At 38.7% G+C, this 24,305-nt stretch overlaps 1 protein-coding gene across 2 annotated transcripts in view; it reads right to left on the reverse strand.

Annotated features, from left to right (window-relative positions):
* The window catches only part of LOC119739755 (PACRG-like protein), a 30,381-nt gene extending 6,583 nt beyond the window's left edge, over nucleotides 1-23,798 (reverse strand). The window contains exons 1-5 of one of the 2 annotated variants that reach the window (XM_038214807.1): nucleotides 23,694-23,798; nucleotides 19,293-19,465; nucleotides 16,942-17,009; nucleotides 10,821-10,911; nucleotides 9,067-9,201 (exon numbers count right to left, since the gene is read on the reverse strand). In XM_038214807.1, the coding sequence (XP_038070735.1) occupies nucleotides 9,067-9,201; nucleotides 10,821-10,911; nucleotides 16,942-17,009; nucleotides 19,293-19,451 (453 nt within the window). In that variant the 5' untranslated portion in view covers nucleotides 19,452-19,465; nucleotides 23,694-23,798. The remainder of the gene's footprint in view (nucleotides 1-9,066; nucleotides 9,202-10,820; nucleotides 10,912-16,941; nucleotides 17,010-19,292; nucleotides 19,466-23,693) is intronic. The other variant, XM_038214808.1, reaches the window with a different exon arrangement.
* Between the last annotated feature and the right edge of the window lie 507 nt (nucleotides 23,799-24,305).

The following is a 24,305-nucleotide window of genomic DNA, read 5'->3' on the forward strand; positions in this document are numbered from 1 at the left end:
GAGTCTGAATATATAGTCAACTTGTCATCACTAGTCACTATACCATTCATCATAGTCAGGACCTCCATTCATTTTATTAGTTGCGTTGCCGCAACTAGCAGTAAAGTGACTATACGATTAGTTGGTCGGGACATGAATGGGGAATGTTCATCACAAGATTGATGTACATGTATGTATGTACGTTTATGTATGTACGTTTATTAGTATAATGGCTTTCAACCTTTCAACAAAGGTGTGGTAGTGACTAGCAATAAAACCACGCAACTTATATCTTTTTCATCATCTTATCGAGACCACTCCCATTTTTCAAATATTTCAATTGATTAATTACTATTTTCATATTCCGTTGACAATTGAATTGTATTCAGTAAATTTGGCACAGCCCTACGACTCAATACGGGTCCAAGTTCTTTGTAGAAAAATCCAATCCTATAAGATGAGGCCAGATAGTTTTAGAGTACTTTCATTTGGTTTACATATACTAGGCTTCAAAAAGTATTTAACCCTAACCTCTTGAGCGATTTACCAGGAATCTCTCTCACTCTTTTAAACACCAACACCACAATGGTAACTCATACACCCAAACTAATGAACTCTGATTATGGTGGTACCCTATGCCTGACCCCGTGTTTGCATAATTAGTTTACTGTAGACTCACTCCAACCATCTCTATGCTCCAACAGAATCAAATAAACATGCAGATGGATTCTCGGAAGGCCGGATAGTTAGAGCCTAGAGAAAGGCCAGTTAGAGTTAATGATCCAGAAATGAAAGCAAAGCCAGAGACCAAGGGCTTCCAAGTTTCGAAACTCCCTGCGTGAGGGCAGTTCATCTAACGCTGGACTGTCTTAATTACCAATCACGTGAAAAGAAAAGAAAAATGACAAAATTACAAAAAACTTATACATTTTGTACATTCTGGGGTCGACTCAGGGATGTCATCGCATCAACGCAAGTCCAGTCACAAGTCCAGTCACAAATAAATCACAAGTATAAATCTAAAGTCTGCTCACAAGTCTAGTCACAAAAAAATCACAAGTAAGTCACAAGTTCATTCACAAGTGGATGCACGGGTGTCGCCAGGATTTTTTTCTAGAGGGGGTAGAGGGGATAAAGCACACAATTTCCAAAAATCCTTATACCGGTACTTTCTCTAGCATATTCTCAATTTATCATTTTTTTCGAGGTTGGGCGGGGGCACAATTTGACATCCCTGCAGACGCCCATGTCGTTAAATGTGCATGAAATCAACAGCAATATGACTTTTTGCACCTTTAGTTTTTGTTTTCTTTTTTGTTTGTTTGTTGCTTTTCCAAGGGGGGGGGGCACTTGCGCCTCCCCCCTTGGCCCCCCCCCCCTCCCCCTCGTGATGCCCGTGGCTGGATGAACAACAACAAAGGAATGCTTTTTTCAAATCTCATTTGAACAGCTTGTGAACCGAATTGGGACTGGAGGACATACGAGTGATGTTCTTGCAAGGAATTGCAGACACTCGAGGGACTCGACTACATCCCTGGGTCAACTGTATGATAAGATGGCAAAGCCCTATTTGCATGTAAGCAAAATTGGGCTGTGAATCAAGGGACCTGCATTCGGAGTAATGCTCCTGTCCAGTGAAGTTTCAGATAATTAAACATTGAAGTTCTTGATGACATTTGAAGAGGAGATCAATGACAAACACCAAGGAATCTAACTCATCAGTGTACAAATAATCTCTTCCTATGATCCACATGGTTTTGTCAGGAATGTGGATCAAACATGCAAATTAAAGCTCCTCAAATCCAAACGCCAATCAAGAGCAGCTCCGATCAAATATTGTTACACCGAATTGACATTTTGATGACATACATGTATTACGACCGCAAAACAGGCCCCCCCCCCCCAAAAGAATTTTTTTTTTTTTTGAAATTGCTAGTGGAATTTTGGCTCCAGGCTTTTTAAAATTAGTTTTATTCAAGTGCTGTCGCTGAACATCTGGAACCAGTTTTCGTCAATGAAAGTATTTTATATTTTATCGAGAAAATCATTCATGAGTATTAAAAAAATTCTAAAATTGAAAGTAAATCCATTCAGCCAGGATTTGTGTGTTTAACAAGTACCGAGATGCCAATGCTAAAATAAAGCTATGTATGTATGACTACGTACACAGGCCATAACATTTAATAGACGGATTGCATTTAGCAGCCATCTTTGACGTGTGTTTTGTTATGTTTAGTTAACAATGATCCACATGAGGTCTACCAATGTGTCTCCCTATTGAACAAAAGCACACACTAGCTGCAGAGCAAACGATCTACATGTAGAGACAAGACATGTTAGTCAATATGTTTTCAGTGATAGAATCACACGGATATTCCCGAGCACTTCTCTGCAAATAGCAGAGCAGGCCATCAAAAAACATGGCATTTGTTTACATGTACCTGTACATGTATGTAGGTTTACATGTACCTGTACATGTACAATGTAGGTTGGGTTCAAACCAATAGGTTGTATGTAATAAAACTACCAAATGCCAGGAAGTTTAAGCAAACAGTAAAAACATTTACTTTGGCGTAAAAGCATTAAGGGAAAGCAAATGCATGTACCTGTATGAATAAAAAATTAATTTTTCCTGTTTAGCATTTGCTATTAAATTGAAATAGTTGTAATTGCTTCACACTTGTAGCTGATTGTAACAACTGGGTCTGTATTGTGTACGTGCACGTACGCACAGACACACAGAGCAACCTGTATTAAAGCAAACAAGGGTGATTAAGTGAAATGAACCTCATGTTGCTGGTTCGCAGTCAGTGCTCCCCCTTTTCGTTCCCCAGAATGTTCCTAGAAATGGTCGGCCACCCTAGTCTCAGGATCAGATATTCACGTGGGCAGAGCCACAGTTGAACTTGAACGTCTGCTATATGATAGCATGTAAATTTTATGAGACCTAGCTCGCACACCAGCCAATCGCAGTGGTCTTTAGTTACTGTGATGTCATTTCGATCAGAAATGTGGACTAAACTGAACAAAGTCATGTAGATTAGACAATTTGGCTGATATAACAAGACCTATGGAGAATCGGGAGATCAAGACATAGTCACCGAATCTGCTTGCATATCATCTAGACCCTTGCTGTGCCAGGGGATACTCAATCGACTATGGCCATGCCACAATTCCCTCCTCAAACTGGTACAGCTGCTTGTATTTTCATTTTTATAGACACTCCCTCTTCTGTGTATCCTGCGAACCACATTTATAAAAGCTGCTATATTGCAGACTAGTATTTGCTTCTCCCTTTTTAAGGTTACCCTGACCCAGACTTGGAAAATGACTAGTAAATACTCCAAACCCGAAGCACTTACTTTTGTTTATTCATACCAAACGAAGCAAATGCTATAAATAGCCTAGCAAAAGCTACAAAAACAAAAAAGTTTATACCGGTACTTTTAGTTTTTAGCAAATGATTAAAAGCACTTGCTTCAATTTTATTCATACAGAGGCAAGCAAATGCTAAAAAAAAAAATGGTAGTAAAAGCAAATGCTAGTTTTTATACATACGACCCAATGACTTTCTGAATTGCCAATTAACTCACTTTCTGCATTGTCAATTAACTGACTTTCTGCATTGTCAATTAACTGACTTTCTGCATTGTCAATTAACTGACTTTCTGCTTGCCAATTACATGTGACTGATTGCATGTCTCTAGAGGAAGTGTGGTGGAAGTATAACCTAATAATATTACAGTCTGCAAGTACATGTATACAGGCGCCAGTATTGCCTTTGCTCCCCTTTTGCAGGTGGTGCACAGTCACGCTACTGCGGTGGCAGGGGGAGCTATCAACAGATGAAACAAATCCAGTCTGGGTGAGGTTGAGTCTCGGATCTGAGCAAATTATCAAGAATGCCTCATGCATGGATATTAGCTTGAGTATACCCAGCTGTCAAGTACAACATCAACATGTGCATATAACTAACTCATCCCTGCCTTCCGGTGCAATAGTGCGCGACTAATGACTTGATTGGATATAAGGCCAATAAGTCTATACAGTCTTGGTACAGGGCATTAGTGATTGATAATGGACTGCCTGGGATTGGCTGATATTCATACCGGTAATTACATGTACCATCATATTTACTCTATTATCTTTAGTCTTCAGTTAGGAGATGGCATGTACCGGTATCTGTTGTACGCAAATTAAACTATTGGGGATGAATTATCCGTGATTGGCAAAACATGCTGTCTTTGTGTAAACATGCCATGGAATCTGTGCACAAACACCCCCTCAATGATGAGCCTTGACCGCATTGCTGCATTATACCTAATGTGCTGATGCAATGATGGTTTATGTCATGGGCTCAACCAACAAATTTCACTTGGGGAGGAGGGGGGGGGGGAAGGGGGGTGCAGCAACTAAATTGCCAACTGACCACTCTGTGCTGGAAGGTTGCCTGGACTTTTCCCTGACCTGGCCGTCGCAAACATAGAAGCTGGGGGGGGGGGGGGATGATAGGGGATAGAGGACACTACATGTATGTTACGAATTGGGATTACTCTTAAAAGCAAATGAGACTTAACACCATCAGACAATGGGTGTCGTATGTGTAAAAACTAGTAAATGCTAGGAAGTTTAAGCAAAAAGTAAAAGCATTTACTTTGGAGTACAAGCATTAATTGAATAAAAGTTTTCCTTTACTGTTCAGCATAAATATTTACTAGACAACAGGTAGCCAATGCTTTTTACTGTTGGATTGTTTTCATGGCCGAATGATTGCCACTATAGGGTTTCTTTTGTGTGTACGAACTGCCGCACACACGGAGGGTTTACACGTGGTGTAATAGTCCAAATCAAGGTGATGTATACCGTACGTGTAGTAGTACATACATTTTGATCCTCAAATTGCAGAATACAAAAAGTATACTTTCATCATTCATGAAAATTGTAAAGGTCCACAGTGTCCTGTAGACGTCACAATTGCATAAAAATCACAGACGTGTTAAAGTGGGTGAAATCATACCAACATTCGATACACAAAGAGTTTTGTTTATTGAAATATTAAAAAAATAATAGTTTGCAAAGATTGGTGACCTAATAAACTAAACAAATGATTTCATTTTGTTCAGTCCCCAGGGTGCCGTTGGATAAAATTTATCCTTAATCATTCTGTGCCGCACTGAATTTTACGCTAACACTTCTCATATATCGTGAACAAAATGCGAAATTATCATTTCTAATTCTAGTAATAAAATACATAATAAATAAGTATTTAAATTGGGCATAAATGTTAGTCAAAATACAGTGTATGGTATTATATGTAGTTTATTAACGTTTTGTGTCAATTTTGGGGCGATTAATATTAATAAATACAGCAGTTTTTGCGCAGAAGTAGGCCTATTTGCTTTATATTTTCAAGGTTGCCCCAACCCAGCCTTGAAAAATGACCAGTAAATGCTTGAAATCTGAAGCATTTACTCCTTTTTATTCATACGAAATGAAGTAAACACTTCTAGTCTAGCGAAAGCTAGCAAGTAAAAAGTAAATACTTTAAGCTTTCAGCAAATGCTTTCCAGTAAAAGCATTTGCTTCATTTTTATTCATACAATTGCACGTAAATGTTTAAAAATGGGTAGTAAAAGCAAATGCTAGTTTTTATACATACGACCCAATATGTAGCACTCTTCATTGAGGCATATACATACTGCATGTACGCCGACAGAGACACGATTTTGCAATTAGGACAATGATTTTGCCGACAAAAACAAATAATGAGGGTGTGACACCACCATCTCTAGTTTGGGAACTAGTGTGAACTAGTGAGCACAGGCAATGTGTCCCACATGTACATGTACATGGGTCTGTCCACAGTAAATGTCACAATTGTGGGACATTGCTGGAGAAATTTGAACAACAAATTTCCCCCCTCTTTTTTGGTTTGTGTTTAACATCCATGTGTATGCTTGTTAACCAAGAAAGGCCAAGATAATTCAAACAGTATTTAAGAAGTTATGGCAAGTTAATCTTGAAGACATAACGTATGTCACAGGGACAGACATATTTCTTCGCTTCATCCTAGTTCCACAAAATTACATATAATTCTATCACACTTGATTTGGTGTCATTTACTACCCCAATGTTAATATTCAAGGAACTTTCAAAGAGACTGTAGTCTTTCTTCAGGATTTACAAGGTGGATGATGCAGAGAAAATCACGTTTGTCACTGGGACAGACAAAACAGCTTTAACGATTGGTTTGTTTCTCGAAGATGACCTTTTTCATCACACCAAAGTTGTAAGTGCCCTAAAAATCCTATGCAGATTTTGTTTACGTTGGCCAGTCAATCTGTGATAACCTGGAAGTGAGAAATACTGACATGTTTTTGATATCATGTTTGTTACATGGACAGACATTGGACGTCATGTTTGTCACATGGACAGACAAAACAATTTCTTAGTTAATTCTTTTAGAAAATAAATTATAATTTTAACATTAAAGGTTATTAGATAAGGCACCTGTAAACTCCTATTTCCAATCTCTTAAGACTGATCAACCCACATAATTAAATTACCATGAATAAATGCTGACGTGTATTAAACATCACGTTTGTCACATGGACAGACATACTGTATTGTGTACAAAATGTCTAACTAGAAATAAAAATGTGACTGATAATTACCCAAACGTTTTAACTATTCTCTCAAGTTTATTTGTGATCATTTTATTTGCATAAAGACTACTTCAATAGATGAACAGCGTGAAATTTTGTTTCAATGAATCACGTTTGTCACAAGGACAGACTCATTTATCATGTTTGTCACATGGACAGACTTTTTGTGTTTTAAAGTCAAATTTAAGAATGAAAACAGTATTGATCATATATATGTAAGCCAATATTTTTCTAAATTAGTTTATAATAATCTTAATTACATAAAGACTTACTTTATTTTATATGAACACCATGTAGTTTTGTTTCAATGAGTAATGTTTGTTACATGGGACAGACATGTGCAAACACTATAGTATCACGTATGTCACCTTCTGGGAGCTGAGGACAGACGATCTTCTCGATCTCTGTTCAACAAAATGGACTGACTTCTAATAATAAAATAATGGCAGTTGTATTGCACATACCTTTTTTATCAATGTATGTGCACTCATAAGACTAGTCTTTAAAGATTTTTATGGTTGGCAAGAAATTAAATCATGTGACATACGTGATCAAAAATGGACAGACATTTGTATTTCTTTTACATGGATCCGTGTTTTTGTTTCTAAACTGAACAAAAAGCCACAAAAAAGTATATGCATTAAAGGTGAGTAGTTTCCTCAGCAAAATGTACATTTTTTGTTGAAGTTAGCTGTTGATAACATGGAAAAAACAGCATGTATCGCGTTTGTCACTCTGTGGACAGACGCCGTGACATACGTGATTGCTGAATTTTCTGCGTTTAAATTCCTGTTTAAACTAATTTTAAAAAAAATATAGAGCTTTTGATTTCAACTTATTTCTCATCTGTAACATTTTCAGTACCCATGAACTGTGTTTTTCCTCATTTTAATGCCTATTTTACATAACTTGAAAAACATGAGAACACACAGTTATATACATGTCCCACCTGGACCCCCCAAAATAAGCTGGACATTTTTATCAAATTTCTCATTATTTCAACAACTAACATCCAAATCCTTTATTATTATGTACACTATATCTCTACTATTGAATGACTACTACTACAATTATTTAAGTTTATTTCTTGACTTTTAACATGGTTTAAATGAGAGCTATTTTTCATGTTGTGCAGTTGTGACATTTAGTGTGAACAGACCCACATGCGTCTCTGGAACTCGTTACCAGACGAGTTTATAAGGGCAACACACCAATTATCTCTCTTCACACGCCAACTAAAGACCCACCTCTTCAATCAGTTTCTCTCTCACACATAATGACCTCTACCTTCACACACACTGACTTTTCACTGACCGGTGCCTTTGAATGACTATTATTGTCACATACTGTGTGCCTTACAAATGCCTTGTTATTATTATTATCTCTCATGAATGGTCATGAAGCCCAATCTTCTGTTCATTGTGTCTTCTCGTGCATGGAAAGGAGTTGTTGACATGCAAATCGTAAGTCACATTTCTTTGAATACCAAATTTGAAATTTCTTAAACTTCATGGCATACTAATCGTTGGTGATACTGTGAATGCAATTCCTGCCATGTGACAATTGTTCTCAATTTTTTTTGGTCTGAAATCTGGCAGCACATGTAGGTTGTTCATTGCACGTGATCAGAAAATTTAAACTGTGTGTGCTATCATCATGCAATCCAAATTTTGCAATAGCTGATTGGTTCCCCCTAAAAAGCTGTTCAACTCGCCATACAGGATATTCCCATGACGGTTGTGGGAGCGAGTCAAAATAGTCTGAGTGGACTCATGATGCCCAAGTCTGGCTCAGGGAAGTGGTGGCAGAGCAACTGTAAAACAAACTATAAATGCGTGTACTGTACATGGCAATGTAGCCAGCATACATGTAGGTAAAACTGCCAGAGCAGTATATCAACAGGCAAACAAACAAATGTCCTGGTCATTGTCCCCTAATTAATAGGTAAACATTGTGGTCAGTCGGTGATTAATATAGGCCGTTATGGTTGTGCGCCTGACCACAAGGATGTGACATTGAATAACAGAGCTGTCAATCTCCTTTGACAAATGTGATCTTGGACTAGTGGGGCAACCAGGATGTGGAATTGGGGTTTATGACTTAATCCTGGATGTGATTTTGGAGAGGTGTGAAAATACGATGTGATTTTGGATATGGCCCATGTACAGTAGATGTGATTTTGGTTAAGTGGCCAGACAGTGGATGTGATTTCCGGCTCAGATGTGATTTCGGATAATCCCTGCCAAAATCACATTCTAGCTCCAACATCACATCCACCCAAATAACATTTCCATTTTTGTAGGGAAATCACATCCAGGATGTTCACAGTGTCACTATGGGTGAAACAACACAGATGCCAATGTGTCGTGATCCAATATCAATTGCTTGTGTCTTAAAGAAAGACAAGAATGCATAAACCTACCAAGGCAGTTCTGAGAGGGACGATGATTCTTGGCAGGACCACCGAGGCCTTGACGCTCGCATCAGGAACCTCCAACAGCTCCTTAAACCCTTGCTGAGCAACAAACTGATAGGGATGCTTAAACTCTTGGAGACCCTGCAAATGGAACAATAATAATAATAACAATAATAATTTTGGGGCTAATATCCCTACTCGAAGCTGAGAAGCTAAATTGCGAAGGACGCAGAGTGATTGACCTGAAGGCGTGCACATGTAAAGGTGCCTTAGGCAGCTGCCGTACGACCCATGTCTGATCACGGGGCACAGCCAGATTGAAATTGTTAATATTTGCGGAGGGAGGAAAACCAGAGAGCCCGAAGAAAAACCCTTGTGGCACAGGACAGAATGAACGTACAACTCCACTCACATATGGTCCGAGCCTGGGATCGAACCCGGGCCACAGTGGTGAGAGGCGAGCACTTTACGCACTAGCCGCCAATGCCACCCATGGCACAAGCTACCCAGGTAGATGACACAAAATGCAGACATGATTTGAGGAAAGACAAATAAGCACAAAACTTTAAGGTCTTGGCTTAGGTTACCCAGAGATGGATCTTCCCAAATGCTCCAGAACACAGGAAAATACTGGCACATCGTTTGTACTTATTTTAAAAGGGATCCAGGACTCATGTTAAGTAATAAAAGCTTTGCTAGGTACCTTCCTGGATCCTACAAAATCCACAAAAACCTCCTGAGTGGATTTCGAAGGATACAGGTGGTTAGGACCAATACATGTGTATTTGCTCTACCCCTGGCAATGAGTTCCACTCATGAGAATCAATCGTTAGCGAGGGCCTCTTCTAAAGTACAACCCCCAAGTTAGCCCAATAAATGTGGCCAATTTACTGGACTACCTCCGTAAATAAAGGCCACACTTGGAACATGTACCCAAACATGTAGAACTTCAAATTTGCATTTTCACATTTAGGCTTTATTAGTACATGTAGTTTATTTATGCTTTAGAAGCATACTCGCCCTCTTTATAGCGGTAGAAAATGTATCCCCCTTTTTGAGACATCTACTTTTTGTGTAATTTCGTGTTGGAATTTAGATATGCAAATGCGTCCAAACGAACCTGGAAATTACACGAAATATAGATGTCTGAAAAAGGGGGGATAAATGTTCTATCGCTATAAAGAGGGTGAGAATGCTTCTAAAGTGCAAATAAACTACAAATAAAGCCCAAATGTGAAAATCTAAATTTCACAAAGTTCTACATGTTCGGATATATGTTCCAAGTGTGGCCTTTATTTACGGAGGTAGCTAGTATAGTAAATTGGCAACATTTATAAGGCTACCCCCAAATGGAACAATACATGTATGTCATTAAAAGAAATCGTTGTAAAAACAGCAGAGCCATTCTAATTGTGTCACTGTTAAGATAGCAGCATTTAAAATCCTTCAACAAATTACTTGTGACTAGAAGTACACTTTTGCCAGTGATATGATTCCTGGTGGAATTTAGATGGAAGAAATCAACTAAATTTAAGATTTGACAGAAGCATGACGTTCACCATGTGTGAGGCAGCCATTTTGGAAAATCTCAGCGAAATGACCCATAAAACCTGTTTGCCTTTGTTGGCAACGTTCACCAACGATTGTGGCAAACAGTTGGTTCCCATGTGCTAATGTTGTCAAAATTGGCAAACAAAGATTTGTTTGCATAGAAGGAATGCACCCCTATTCTTAATGAATATTTACAAAATACAACCTACCTCGGCTAGGGTCACCAACAAGGGGTCAAAGGGCAGGTCAGATGGGTTGGAATCCCACTGCAGCTTGTGCTTCACCGATCCGTGGACCAGTCTGCAAACAAACAAACAAAGAATACAAAAAAGATATCACACATCATGCGGTGCATTCTGGTCGATACAGTGCATTCTGGTCTATGTTGAAGAGCAAAGTGGAAAACAAGGTTTTCAACCCTAAAAACAAATTTCAAATGGTTTTTCTTTTAATCAGATTAGAGAGGTTTCGCAGACGAACAGATATGGTTAGAGCACACATACCCGGTATCGGGTAGGATGTGGAACTTGTCAATCTCAAAATTGACAATTTCCCCCCCCCCCCCTTTTTTTTTTTTACATTTAAACCATGTGCCTAACCATTCCCTACTTGTTTATATTTACGCACGACTTTTCGGTAGAAGTTTTAACAATTTCCACACCCCTCCTATGCAAACATACATTGTCTTTTCAGTCAAAATCAATCAAGTGACTGTTTTCAACAGTTAAGAGCTCCCAGCCAACAGAAAGCAGGATCGACTGGCTGTGACTGTTTATGTACATTTGTACATGTATGTAACTTGATACAGCTATGCTTTGACTGTAGGTGATTGATAAGCCAGCTTTGCCTACTACTTGCCTGCTTTTGTCCGTTGACTGAATTGACTAGTCACAGTACTTGCTTGAAGTATTTAATTGGTCTTTGAAGATTTGTCATGTGCCAAAGGCATTCAAAAAAAATCATTTGTCATTCCTGTGCCTAAACGACTTGAATGATTACCGCCAAGTTGCATTGACATCGATGGTTACAAAGTGTCTAGATTAGAGCCTCTGGGTATGACAATATATTTTAACTAATATCCCACCAACTCTTGATCCATATCAGTTTGCATTCAAAAAGAACAGATCGGTAGAGGATTCAGTTTCTCTCGCATTATTAAAGGGCACTAGGTCCTGAAATCCCCGAAAATTTCATGTTTTGGATTGTTTACTATAAATCCTATTTCAAACATCTGGTTGAAAGGAAACCAACCTAATGTATTACTGTTCCCGAGAAAAGACGAAAAAGACCTGGTTGTTTACATCGGACACGACGGAGTACGAATATGCTTTTCCTGTCGTTTTCAGTCAATGTACGATATACACGTTGTGTGTGTCAACAGCACAGTACTGAACAGCGGTGACCAATCACCAATGCACAAAATGTGGTTTCTTACATGTTCACAAAAGGTGAACACTTTACGGATGAAATCACAGCTAGCACCCAAACAGCTTGACTTTTTGGGGTTGCAAAAGTGGACCCCGAAAGTCGTTTTTGCACACATAATACAGGAATAACACAAAAACACCCAGTTTTTAAAGGATAGTTGTGTGGATGTTTATATCCTACTTTCAAATGTTCTTTCCGATTAACATCTTTTCGTTCAAAGTGCGTTTTGTAGCCCAATTGGGCTGTCCCAAGACGCAGTGTCCCTATTATTAAATGTTGCACAGTTTCTGGATCAGAAAATCGCTAATTATGCCAGACTTTTATTTATTGATTATAGCTCAGCCTTTGTCACAATTTCTCCTTTAAAGTTAGTTGACAAGTTGATTTTGTTACGGTTGAATGTCAGTGTTTGTAAACTTGGGTTTTAGACTTTTTATTGGATCGTTCCCAGATTGTCAGAGTCGGTAATAATCATTCCAAACCTTTGGTTTTAAATACCCGCACGCCTCAAGGTTGTATTTTGTCTCCTTTGCTGTACTCATTATTTACATACGATTGAGTCACTACTTCTGCTGGCGACTTTATTGTTAAATAATTATGCCGATAATTATGCTGATGACACGACTGTGGGTGGATTAATCAAAAACGATGAGACATCATATCGTAATGAAGTCCAATCTATTGTAAACTGGTGCTCTGAGAACAATTTACAATTGAATGTTAGCAAAACGAAGGAAGTTATGCTCCTTTAATAGTCATCAACAGCTCTGAAGTTGAAAGAGTGCAATATTTTCAATTCCTTGGTTTTCATTAGCATCACACTTGAAATGCGGATTAAATGCTGGTTTCATTGTAAAAAAAACACAGCTAAGATTGTTTTTCTTGAGATGGCTGAGAAGCTTCCATGTCAGTCAGAGACTGCTGTTGAAGTTCTACCGGGCGGTGATTGAAAGTGTTTTGACACAGTCAATAGGGGGCCTACTCGTTTGGTTGGGCAATACCGGAAGCATATCAGTCGGATCGTTTGCTTGTACTGCAAGTAAGATCACTGGATGTCAACTCCCATCACTTGATGATTTGTAGCACTCTCAAGTTAAGAAAAAGGCTCACTCTATTGTAGACAGGTAGACGACAAGCTTCATCCAGCACACGACTTCTTCCAGCCCGTACGATCAAAGAACCGATATCATCAATTAAATCTGGTTCAAATCGTACATTGCCGAGTTTTTATCCGACAGCTGTTTGTATTCTTAATCATGGCACTCCAAAATACCGTAGGTGTAAACATGACTGCAATTTTTATTTTTAATTATGCCACACTAGTTAAGTTGTTCTGGCTTCTTTCTTTTTTCATCATTTTATTTTAGCTGCCATTTATATACTGTTTTAGTACTAATGACATAAATATTAATGTATATTTTTGTATGCTTTTACTTTCTTTGTAAAGTGTGTAATTGTAATTGCGTACACGTGATGTTTTTTTTTAAATGTTCAAGGCACGCAAGATCAGGGAACATTTCACTGTACATGTATATGTGTGCCAATAGAAGTACATGTTGTTAAGAATTTTTTTAAATGTACAGTATTCAAATTTAAAGTTTTAAAGTAAATGCAAATTACTGATTACGTAAAAAAAAACACAATAGCCCCCTCAGTTGTCCTACTTTGTTCCAACTGCTATGACTTTTTGTTCCCTATGGGAGAATTTGCGCCAAAAGTCCAGCCACATTCCTGACCAGTGGAATGGATGTTGGAATTTCCCGCCGGATTTAAAAGCATTGGAAATTCACCCTTGAAGGACTCTAGCCCTCTCTGGTGGTGCCATGCCGCCCGACTGTCAGGCTTCCTAAGTGCCACTGACTTGGCAGTGCCTTGCCTGTTGCCGTCTGCACTAGGTACAGTCCCTTTCCACAACGGCCGCCGGACTGACCTCTGACTTGGCCCTCTATGGCTCGGGCCAGCATTTTGGTGCTGTTCCCAGCTAGCCTGACCGCTCCACTGATCCGGTCTATGCCTGTCCGTCACACCAAGCTCCTGGTCTCAGAGGTCGCTGATCAAGATAACTCCAATCATGACAAGAACTCTCGCAACTTCTGAAATATGTTCCCCCTGCAAACTCAAGATCAGGATTCCACCCACACTGGAAGCTCATGTCCCTCCCCTCTCACAAGAAATGGCTAATTCGTATGATTTACTTGATTTATGATGAACAATTAATTTCTGTTTCCATCTGTTTATTCTGGTTTATGTGAGTTAATTTGTGAACTGTAAATTATTAAAATAATTACAATTACATTTTGCTAAAACTTCTTGATTCCTATCCCCATTGCTCTTGGTGCTCCTTTCCCAAAATGTTGGCTTTCTCTCCATTGTCTGTCATGTTGTCTAGATAAGTACTGTAATCTTTGTTTCATAAAAACTACATTTTTCAATTTAACATTCCCGGATTCATCCTCTTCGAGAAAGTTCATACAAAGTGCTGTGTTAATTTTCATTGTGAACTTTCGTTGCATTTTTACTTGTTCTATCCACCATGGTGTTGTAAAATGTATTAGTATGGTTTTTTGTGTGTTTTTTATGACTGGGAAGACAATTTTCATATTTTCATGATGAATAAATAAAATGAATGAATGAATGAATGAATGAAGTACCGGTATGTATTCTCTGGTCTGGTGTGAATTTCACCAACCGTGAATGTGAAGAATGCCAATAAATTCTGGACACCGTCGGGGTGCTGTATCAAGTGTTACGAATCAATAAGCAAATGACATGTTGGATACATCTTGTTAAACAGCCCGTTACAGTCGGGGTAATCAGTGTGAAGTTGCACGTCTGGTGTTCCATGGGGAACATGTCTCAGACACTGCTGCAGAGAAGTAAAATGGATATATGCGCAAACATGTATGCAACATGAGCTGACGACATAGGATCCAGACCAACCAATAAAACGATAAATTTTAATAATTCTGTCCACGATGACTATGAGCATAAATATGTTTTTTGATTATGGATATGCTGGGCGCAATGTGTGGATCTGCGCCTTCACTCGATCGATCGGTCCCGAAGGAAATCTCAGACTTTACTTCCCTTTTTCAAAACAACCCTCCAGAGTTTTAACTAGAAAGAACAGGTGATTGACCGATGGCAGCGCGATCAACTGATGGCGGCACGGTCGACCGATAGCACGGTCCGAGAACAGTGTGATACACTGTAAATTGGAAATCCTTCATTTTCCTGAATCATAACATACTTGACTAGAACTGTATTTGTGCATGTAATTTTCACACCTTAAAAAAGACAAGTCACTTGATTATGTAAAAAGATGCAGTCAACAATATAATTGTTGTGTTATATCATGCCAAAAAGGGGAGAAAACTTGTGACTTGAATTACAATAATCATGTATTGTCTATATGATCACTGTTTAGCTTTCCTGCTAGACGTGAAAAGTTCTGCCTGAATGTTATTTTCTATAAATCTGCTTATTTTTGTTGTCCCTATTATGGTGCAATTCAGTGCCCAGTTATCCTTAAGATTTATAACACTGAAGTTACAATTGTAGTATTATGGGAAATGTGTGTGCAAAAAAGCCAGATTTCTCCCCAGCTGATAAGAGGTTAACAAAAAAGGAAAACTATCAAATTTTACAGTCTGAAGAACAAGTTTAAATCTAAAAAAAAAAAAATTAAAAAAACCAAGTAAAAATTTGAAAAGTTGGCTATAACATTCATCCAAACAGAAGGTAGTGGAGAATGTGAAATGGATTTGTTGAAAAACTAATGGAATCCATGCATCAACAGAAGTTGTTAGCATATATCGTGTGCTTGGATGTTGTAGTTTCATTGTTCAAGCACGGCCACGCGTCAACATGTAGCCAATAAAAATGCATGTCACACACTGAGGGTGATAATATCGCACTGCATTCATTGCGTGCATTGTGCGCGCGTGTGGAACCTGCTGGCACGCTTGCGTCAAATGCTTAGTCTCATGTACGCCAGGACATCAAAACCTTCAGGTATCAAAGGTTACATTGCAGTGATTTACTTTATTTCTCAGAAGGTAAGTTACAACCATTTATCTTTGTGACTTAGTGGCACGATATAACAAACCAATGTGGGATATGCCGTTTTCAACCCCCTCGGGGCGCAAAGCAATCAAGGCTTTGCCTGTAGTGCTATGCACCCCCTATGCACCCCTCGGGTGTTAAAAACGTCATATCCCACATCACAGCAGTCAACAATTGTTAAATGGCTCTCTTTGACCACTTTGCATAGTACGTAGGACCGTTGTTATTCTGAATGGCACACACACACAAATATATTAGGTTTTTGCATGGGCTTCGTCAGCAATATGTACAAATGTCCCTCCAAGTGGTCTCCCCAAATCTCTCTTTGTAACCATTCAGATCATACTTGTGAATGAAGTTGTAACTACATGTATTAAGGGGGTACTATCTCGGTACTTGTGAATGACGTCCATAAAGTTAACAAGCAAGCTCTGTTTAGATTGGACATGTTTTGATGATGGGTCAAGTTCCAATGATGATTAGCCATGATGTGTCAAATTCCTACTTTAACAAGAAAACTGTAAATGACACGCATGATCTATGTACATGTACATGCACAAGATCGCATTTCTCAACAATGCAAACAGGCTGCGAGCAGATATTAATAGTAATTCTACACTGATTGAAAGGCATTTGCTATAGGGTAAAATACGGTATCATGATATTTAGTCTCACCAACCCCTCCTTCCCCCAGGCAGAATCTGCAGTTGATACCTGCCCATCACCTACAGATGCCTAAATTTGGGAGTACTGTACATTGTACATCAGTGTTGTAGTTACTGGGGGGAAAAAAGTTAAAAAAACTGAATTCAGATGACAATTTGAGCGTGCGTGTACCTGCATGGAATGCCTCCACTGGCATAGACACTTGCAAAGGCAGACTTCGGATTCTTGGATTCCTTGAACTGTGATAAAAAGGGACAAAATGAAACCAAAATTAACAAATTAAAAGGACAAGTTTACATCCTTGAATGTGCACAATTGGGCTACAAAATGCATTTTAAACGAAGTCACGTTAATTGGAAAGAGCATTAAAAAGTAGGATATAAACGTCCACACAACCATCCTTTAAAAACTCAGTGTTTTTGTATTAGGCCAAAAAAAAATAGTTCTGTTTCCGGTTTCCCTACCTACATGTACCCTATTCTGACAGCCCCTACGCTGATTTTTTATGGGAGAAATGAAAATAAAAATACCCAAAGCCTTCATTTTCTACCTTTTACCCTTGACTACATGCAGACACCTCCATATGATCGTCCACACAAAAAAATTGGCAAAAAAACAAACATTCCCTACCTACCTATCCTATTTTCGAATGTCATGTAATCGAAAGCAGAATTATTTTTTGGGGGGCCTTAGTCTTGCAAGGACCATGTCCGAGAATGAATTTCGGGGGTCAATATTTTGACTCTCAAAAAAATGTTAAGACCAAAAACCACAAGTTCTTTTTAGTAGCAGACTATGAGGAAAGATTCTCATTCTCAGAAAATTTCTGTCCCTGGCAGTTTATGATGATCTGCCATCTTTAGTTTCCTTTCAGCAATTTATATTTTAATTCCGTTCTTGTTTGGGAAACTACATAACAACCTTTTTTGTGACTTATCAAAGCCGGAAAAAAAATGTGTGTTATAACCCAACCTACCGGTACCTGTATTGAAATCAATCTCCATTATTTCGATTATGAAGACGACGCAGCCGGTACTTTTTTGCACTATTTATTTTGAGATCAAAAAAAGGAAATTGTGAGTAAGGCTTGAGTGACTATAGCAATTTTGCAAACTTAATATAAGAACTTACTTTTGATGAAAAATAATTGCTGCATAAAAAGTTCAGTACATTTTTGTTAAAAAAAATAGTACTCCTTCATTTGAAAAAAGGCTGTTTTCTTCACAATGTGTACCGATATCTTTCAGAACATTGTCATCTCAGTTTAATCAAAATGTCTCGCCAAAATGGTTAGATGTGTAAGTTTGAACGTTTTGCTGATATACATGTAGCAGAGCTAATAAAAATCAGGCATGAGAATGAATTTGAATGAAAAAAAAACCAGGAAACTTGTGCAAAGACTGGAAAAAAGATGTGAAATCAGGCAAAAAAGCCCCAAAACAGGCTAAAAATAAATAAAAACACAGAAATATGAGCAACAAAAAAAAACAGGAATAACTGTTTAAACAGGAAGATTCTCATGCCTGCTAAAGGTTGATATCGAGAATTTCAATGCATATTAGCCTATTTGAAAAATTCCAACATTTCCAATTTGCTCTCACCGTGTTCCTAGCTTTTCTTCACGCTTAGCAAATTTATGCACTGAGCAGCTGCACACAAATGACCCAATTACCGTTGTTTTGCAACTTCAGGCAATGTTTTTAATGTCAACAATAATAACCATACTAGTATTCCAGACAGGATTTCATCGAAAATGGGTCAGGCCAAAACTCATATGTACCATGCACCACCTTTTGATAGATGCGAAACTACTCCACAAATGACAAGGGCACCAGACCGCGGAAACACAAAATGCAACAGACAAGTAAAACTTCATGAGCAGGTTTTTGTTCACGCTTCGCCGATCTTTTAATAATGCCGCACGAACAGCATGGTATAATTAAGTTTTATTTTCATTCTGTGAACAAAATTGGACTGCATAAACAAAGACATGGATAATGAACATCCCTTGCGACTCGCGCATTCATCAATGTCACCACACAAGAACATCCGTTTCATCAAATATTTTATGGGGAAATTCACATTTTTAGTCTACCTGCACCAAGGAATACACAATCCTCTTCTAGCACGTTTGTTTATGGTGTAAATCGAGGATTTTCTTTTGTTTCCCTTCCCTTTTCCTTTGTTTGCACTCAAACTTTTTTTTGCAACAGCTCTTATTGGTTTTGTACACGTTTTCTAATCGAGGTCGTCCTCGATTTGGTTCCTGTCCTCGATTCACCGATGATGTTGCACGCGTGTGTCCTCGATTTACACCATAAACAAACGCTACCTTGACAAAATTTCACAGTCTGATTTTGAGACCAAAACTTTTCAAGCCAAACAGGATCGTTGCAACTCACTGGTAAAGTACCTGACCAATTTTTAACCTAGGGGCTAGACATTGTAATGGTTTGATATATATGCGATAACCCGCCGCCGCGAAAACCCGATTTTATACCGAAGAAACAAAAGGGACTCACAGGGTCAATAGTTTTGGGGTTCAGTCTATCGGAGGGTTTCTTCACAGGTCTGGAGGCTGCACCTTCGCCAGCCCCATGACCGATACCCCCAGGGGTCGGCCTACCTGCCCGCTGGGAGGGAGACTTCCCCGGTGTTCTGGGCGCGGATCGGGATGCCATTTCATCTCAGACAACTAAGTAGAAAACAGGTTTAAAAAGTCATATTTTATTCTACATGTACCAAAATACTGTTTTCACTTAAAGATATAGTCCATCATTTGTAATTTGTGCATTTTGTTCGCTTGAAGCAACAAAAGTGCTCAAATCTAAAGAAGGGTACTGAACAACTAACCTGATGAAGTTTCAGCTCAGCTTCAGCTTTATATTCTGAGAAAAAAAGCATTCTAGGATCTCAATTTCAAATCAAAAGTTGCTGAATCATGTTTTGAATTGGGCCTGAATTCAGCGTCCGAGACACGTTCTCACTGAACCGATTGCAGCTATGCGATGTCGCACACGGAGCCGACGAATTATAGCAACCACGCATGCATGTGCGTCGTGCCAATGCTTGCGCGTGCTTCGCCGAATAACAAAACGAACTACTAATTTAAATTTCCTACGGTGCATCTTAAGAAGCACCGTTGGAAAGGCCTTCTTTCGTTGATTACTTCAAAATGACAGCTTGCCAGAACGAATAATTTCACAGGGAGTTTAGTCCCCTTACTATCTTTCAACCAAGTATGTTTTTCAACAATAATTACGCCAATTACTTTTCGGATAGCTGCAAATGATGGAGTATAGCTTTAAACATGTTAAAAGAAAAGTATAAGAAGGCCCAAAAAGGAAATTTTCTGAGTTTCCAGTTTTATATTTTGGAAGATTACAAACTGGTTAAGAACTAAATAAATGAGTTCTTAACTATGCCACCATACAGTCATATCTTACAATTTCTTTGGGAAAATACATGGAAACTATAACATGCCCAATTCAATCCTCTGATACTATAAAGTTGTACATATGTGCTACCAGTTTGTCCCAACAATATAGCCACTATAGGCCCTATATTTACTTCCCTTTCAAGTTTTTTGGAAACTACAAAAGTTAAATTTCTGATAAAGAGTTGCTTCCACTGGTTACTAAATGAGTCTCTATAATCCTACTGAGCTACCAAATAAGCCACTTGCGAATAACCCATACCCTTTGCGAGTTAAATTTGAATAACATTTGGTACACTGACTTGCTCATACATGTAATGCTTGGCACGTTTTAACATTTTTACTTCGCTATACCAAAAACACTTTCCCATGATTCGGGGCAAGCTCTTGCATGTAGTTACATAAGAGATGCTTAGCATCAATACCGGTACATTGTTCACAATGGATGAGAATGGCACAAAGACACTTTTCAGGCCATTGGGGTTGCTAGGGTAAGGCTTGCCCCGAATCATGTGATATAGTCTCTTTGGTCTGGAGAATGCAAACTAAAAATGTGCCAAGCATTCGAGCAAGGTGGGGTACCAGATGTTTAATACTCGAAGTTAATTCGCAAATGGCTTATGGAGTACCAAAGTGAATACGTCACGTGCCCAACATGTGTGTGAAAGACATTAGCGCGTGATTCAGCCCGTGAACCAACACGCGCGCGTACTCCATTCGTTTGCACTACACTTTCTGGTTCTAAATGACATCACACTTCGGTACTCCTTTGACTGCTGAATATTAAAAACCTCAATGGATTTGAAATGTTATTTTGAAACTGTGTACTAAAGCTATGGGCTCTGTGCGCAAACAAAAGAGCTTTGTTTACTTTTTTTCTACCACTTTCCAGGGAAAGATTTCCATACAAAGTTCACTCAACACCCTGTGTACAAACCCTATGAGATTGGACTGAAAAATTCTAAGTGTTTTCTAAGAAAATGCTTTTATTTTCTCACTGCTCAAATTGACTTTGATGACATGAAATTGCTATCTGGGGGCTTGTTAGTCAATACAGAGGAAATCAGTGAACTTCGTATATGGAAATCTACCACTTTCCAGAGCCCCATGGATGGGACACATTGTGTGTGTGTACTGTTTTGTGCACATATAGCGCGAAATACCTATGCACAAGTCATTTTATTTTAATTTTATGTTGACTGTGGATGTGCACAGAGCCAGAACATCTTCGCATGAGTGTCAGGCGTCTTCAGCAGTTCTTAGTTCTATTCAAGTGGTCTCCTCCAACTCTCCATCTCTTACCACTGAGGGGTACTTGACCACAGCTTTTGCTTGGGAAGTAAACAGTCACTTGACTTGCGTTATGGGGCAACCAAGTTAGTGTAAAATTGCTGAGATATTATACAAATAATGAATGTTTGTGAGTGCAATGGTAAGAATAATTTCAGGAGGTGACAGATGAAATGTTCCATTACACGAGGCGAAATGGCCAATTTATTCCGGTTAAAAACTGTTTAAAAGTTCGACAAGTTCATCATATTTAATTCATGCAAACTGTTCAACAGGTTGAGAACCATCATATTCAATTTATCTCGATTTAAAACAGCGCCACCACCGGCAGCAGTGACACCGTGCAATGGAAGTTCTATTCACCGTGCAATAGAACTTCCATTGCACTGTGCGCTGCGCGACGCGCGCGCCGTGCGTTGGGATGAACAATTCAATGACATGTGATCAACGACCCACCAATTAGATGACGGGGATTTATTCAGGTGTTGTATAATAAGGTCTGTATGATGTTGTCACCAAGTCCATTTGAAACTGATGCATGATTATTGCTGTGCAAACCTGACCCGAAACCGACCCAAAGTTTCTATTTTGATTAGGCCGTTTCCATCATTTCAGTCAGGTCGGGTTGGTTTCGGTTTTGCGTTTGTGAATTTCGGGTCAGGTCGGGTCGCGGTTAAGCCATCTAGTGAAAATCCGAAAATCAACCCCCAAAAACCCGAAACAGTTCGGAAATTCATGTGGTGCAACGTTATTGCACACTGCACAGTCACTGTGCCCACCAACGCCAACCCACTGTGCCGTGCAATGTTTGTTATGATTGCGCAAAATTTAAAAATCATAAATTGCACACGTAATAGCTTGGGCGATAGTGTATCTACGGACTCAGTTCTACTATAAGGGAACAAAATCCACTTTAAATTATTAGACCGACCAAACTACATGTAGTTGGCGACATTCTAAATAAACAGGTATGTCATAGAGGGCAGGGGGGCAGAATTCTGGAGGAAAATTTGGAGGTAAAATGACGATGACAGTGCGGCAACTACACGCAATCCGAAAGTAAAGTTGGCGATCACCGCGCGATGTACCGTGAACATGCATGGCGCGCTGATTCGCAAGGCACCAACCAGCAGTAAACCGATGGCAAAAAAAGTGTCATTAGAATTGAGAGAAGTCTGCTTTTGAATTGGAAAGGTGATTTTTGAGCAATAAAAACATCTTTGACTCTAATTTAAAGCTATAGTCCATCATTTGCAGCCATCCGAAAAGTAACTGGCGTAATTATTGTTGAAAAACATACTTGGTTGAAAGATAGTAAGGGGACTAAACTCCCTGTGAAATTATTCTTTCTGGCAAGCTGTCATTTTGAAGTAATCAACGAAAGAAGGCCTTTCCAACGGTGCTTCTTAAGGCACCCGTCTTAAGACGCACCGTAGAAAAATTTAAATTAGTAGTTCGTTTTGTTATTCGGCGAAGCGCGCGCAAGCATTGGCACGACGCACACGCGCACGGTTGCTATAATTCGTCGGAAGAGTGCGCGACATCGCGTATAGCTGCAATCGGCTCAGTGAAAACGCGCCTCGGACGCTGAATTCGGGCCCAATTCAAAACATTATGATTCAGCAACTTTTGATTTGAAATTGAGATCCTAAAATGCTGTTTTTCTCGGAATATACAGCTGAAGCTGAGCTGAAACTTCATCAGGCTAGTTGTTCAGTATCCTTCATTCAATTTTGAACACTTTTGTTGCTTCAATTTTATTCAAACGAAAAAAATGCACAAATTACAAATGATGGACTAGCATGACTAGGGAATATCTTTATAATCAAAACAAAACAGGGCCTACACTTATCGCATGTAATGTTCCCACGCAATCTTAAGAATGAGCAGTCATTCTCATTCTTAAGAATGCGCACTCGTTCTTAAGAATGCGTGCTCATTCTTAAGAATGCGCACATTGCAAGAAACTTAGAAAGCGCACAACAATCTCAATTCGCTGAACATGCCCATCAATCTCTCAAAAACTTCTTGGCATTAACATGATTAACTTCATAACATATGATTAATTATCACTATCAATATCACTGACTGTGCAAACTGAGTTAGGCTCCTAGTTTCTGTCGATAGTTGTTAACATTTCTAACAGATTTCCTATGAAATCAAATTTATCAGTTTATAGAGCGAACAGTTTTCTTACGTTACATTCTTCTGGGACTTTCCTCTTCGCATTTTCAGCAGCAGCCGTCAGTATCTAAATCATAGGCACAGGAATGAGAAGATGTGGCTACTAATACTAAAAAACATGTTTATCTTATGAACCTGTATAAAATGCAAAATCATTAAAAACAAATACAAAAATACAAAATGTCAAATTAATTTAAAATTTTAAGAAATTTCATTTTATCAAACCAAATCGAAAATCATATCCAAGAGCATTAACAGACTATTGGAGCGGGCACAATTGAGGTAGGTTTAGAGGTAGGTTTCAATTTTGTGAGAGTAATTTTTAAAGGGCTTGTGAAAGTGAATATTTCTTAGGATCATAATTATTTTGTGCTACTTTAAAACTAATTGATATTCCTTTTTGGATAATTTTTTTGAAAAGTGCACTTCTTTAAACATTTACAATTTTCCATGCTTTTCCAGACAACTGAGGGCGCTGTTGTCATTTCAGGGAGACACGGTTTTTCTGTTGAAATAGTGAACCATAAAATGATAATTGAAATTATTTCACGGAGAGAAAAATTTGCTCATTGGCTTACTGCCATGAACTGACACAACAACGCCAATCAATAATGAAAGAAAGTTT

Source organism: Patiria miniata, unplaced genomic scaffold (genome assembly GCF_015706575.1).
Source record: "Patiria miniata isolate m_02_andy unplaced genomic scaffold, ASM1570657v1 HiC_scaffold_4, whole genome shotgun sequence".
Classification (NCBI taxonomy): Eukaryota; Metazoa; Echinodermata; class Asteroidea; order Valvatida; family Asterinidae; genus Patiria; species Patiria miniata.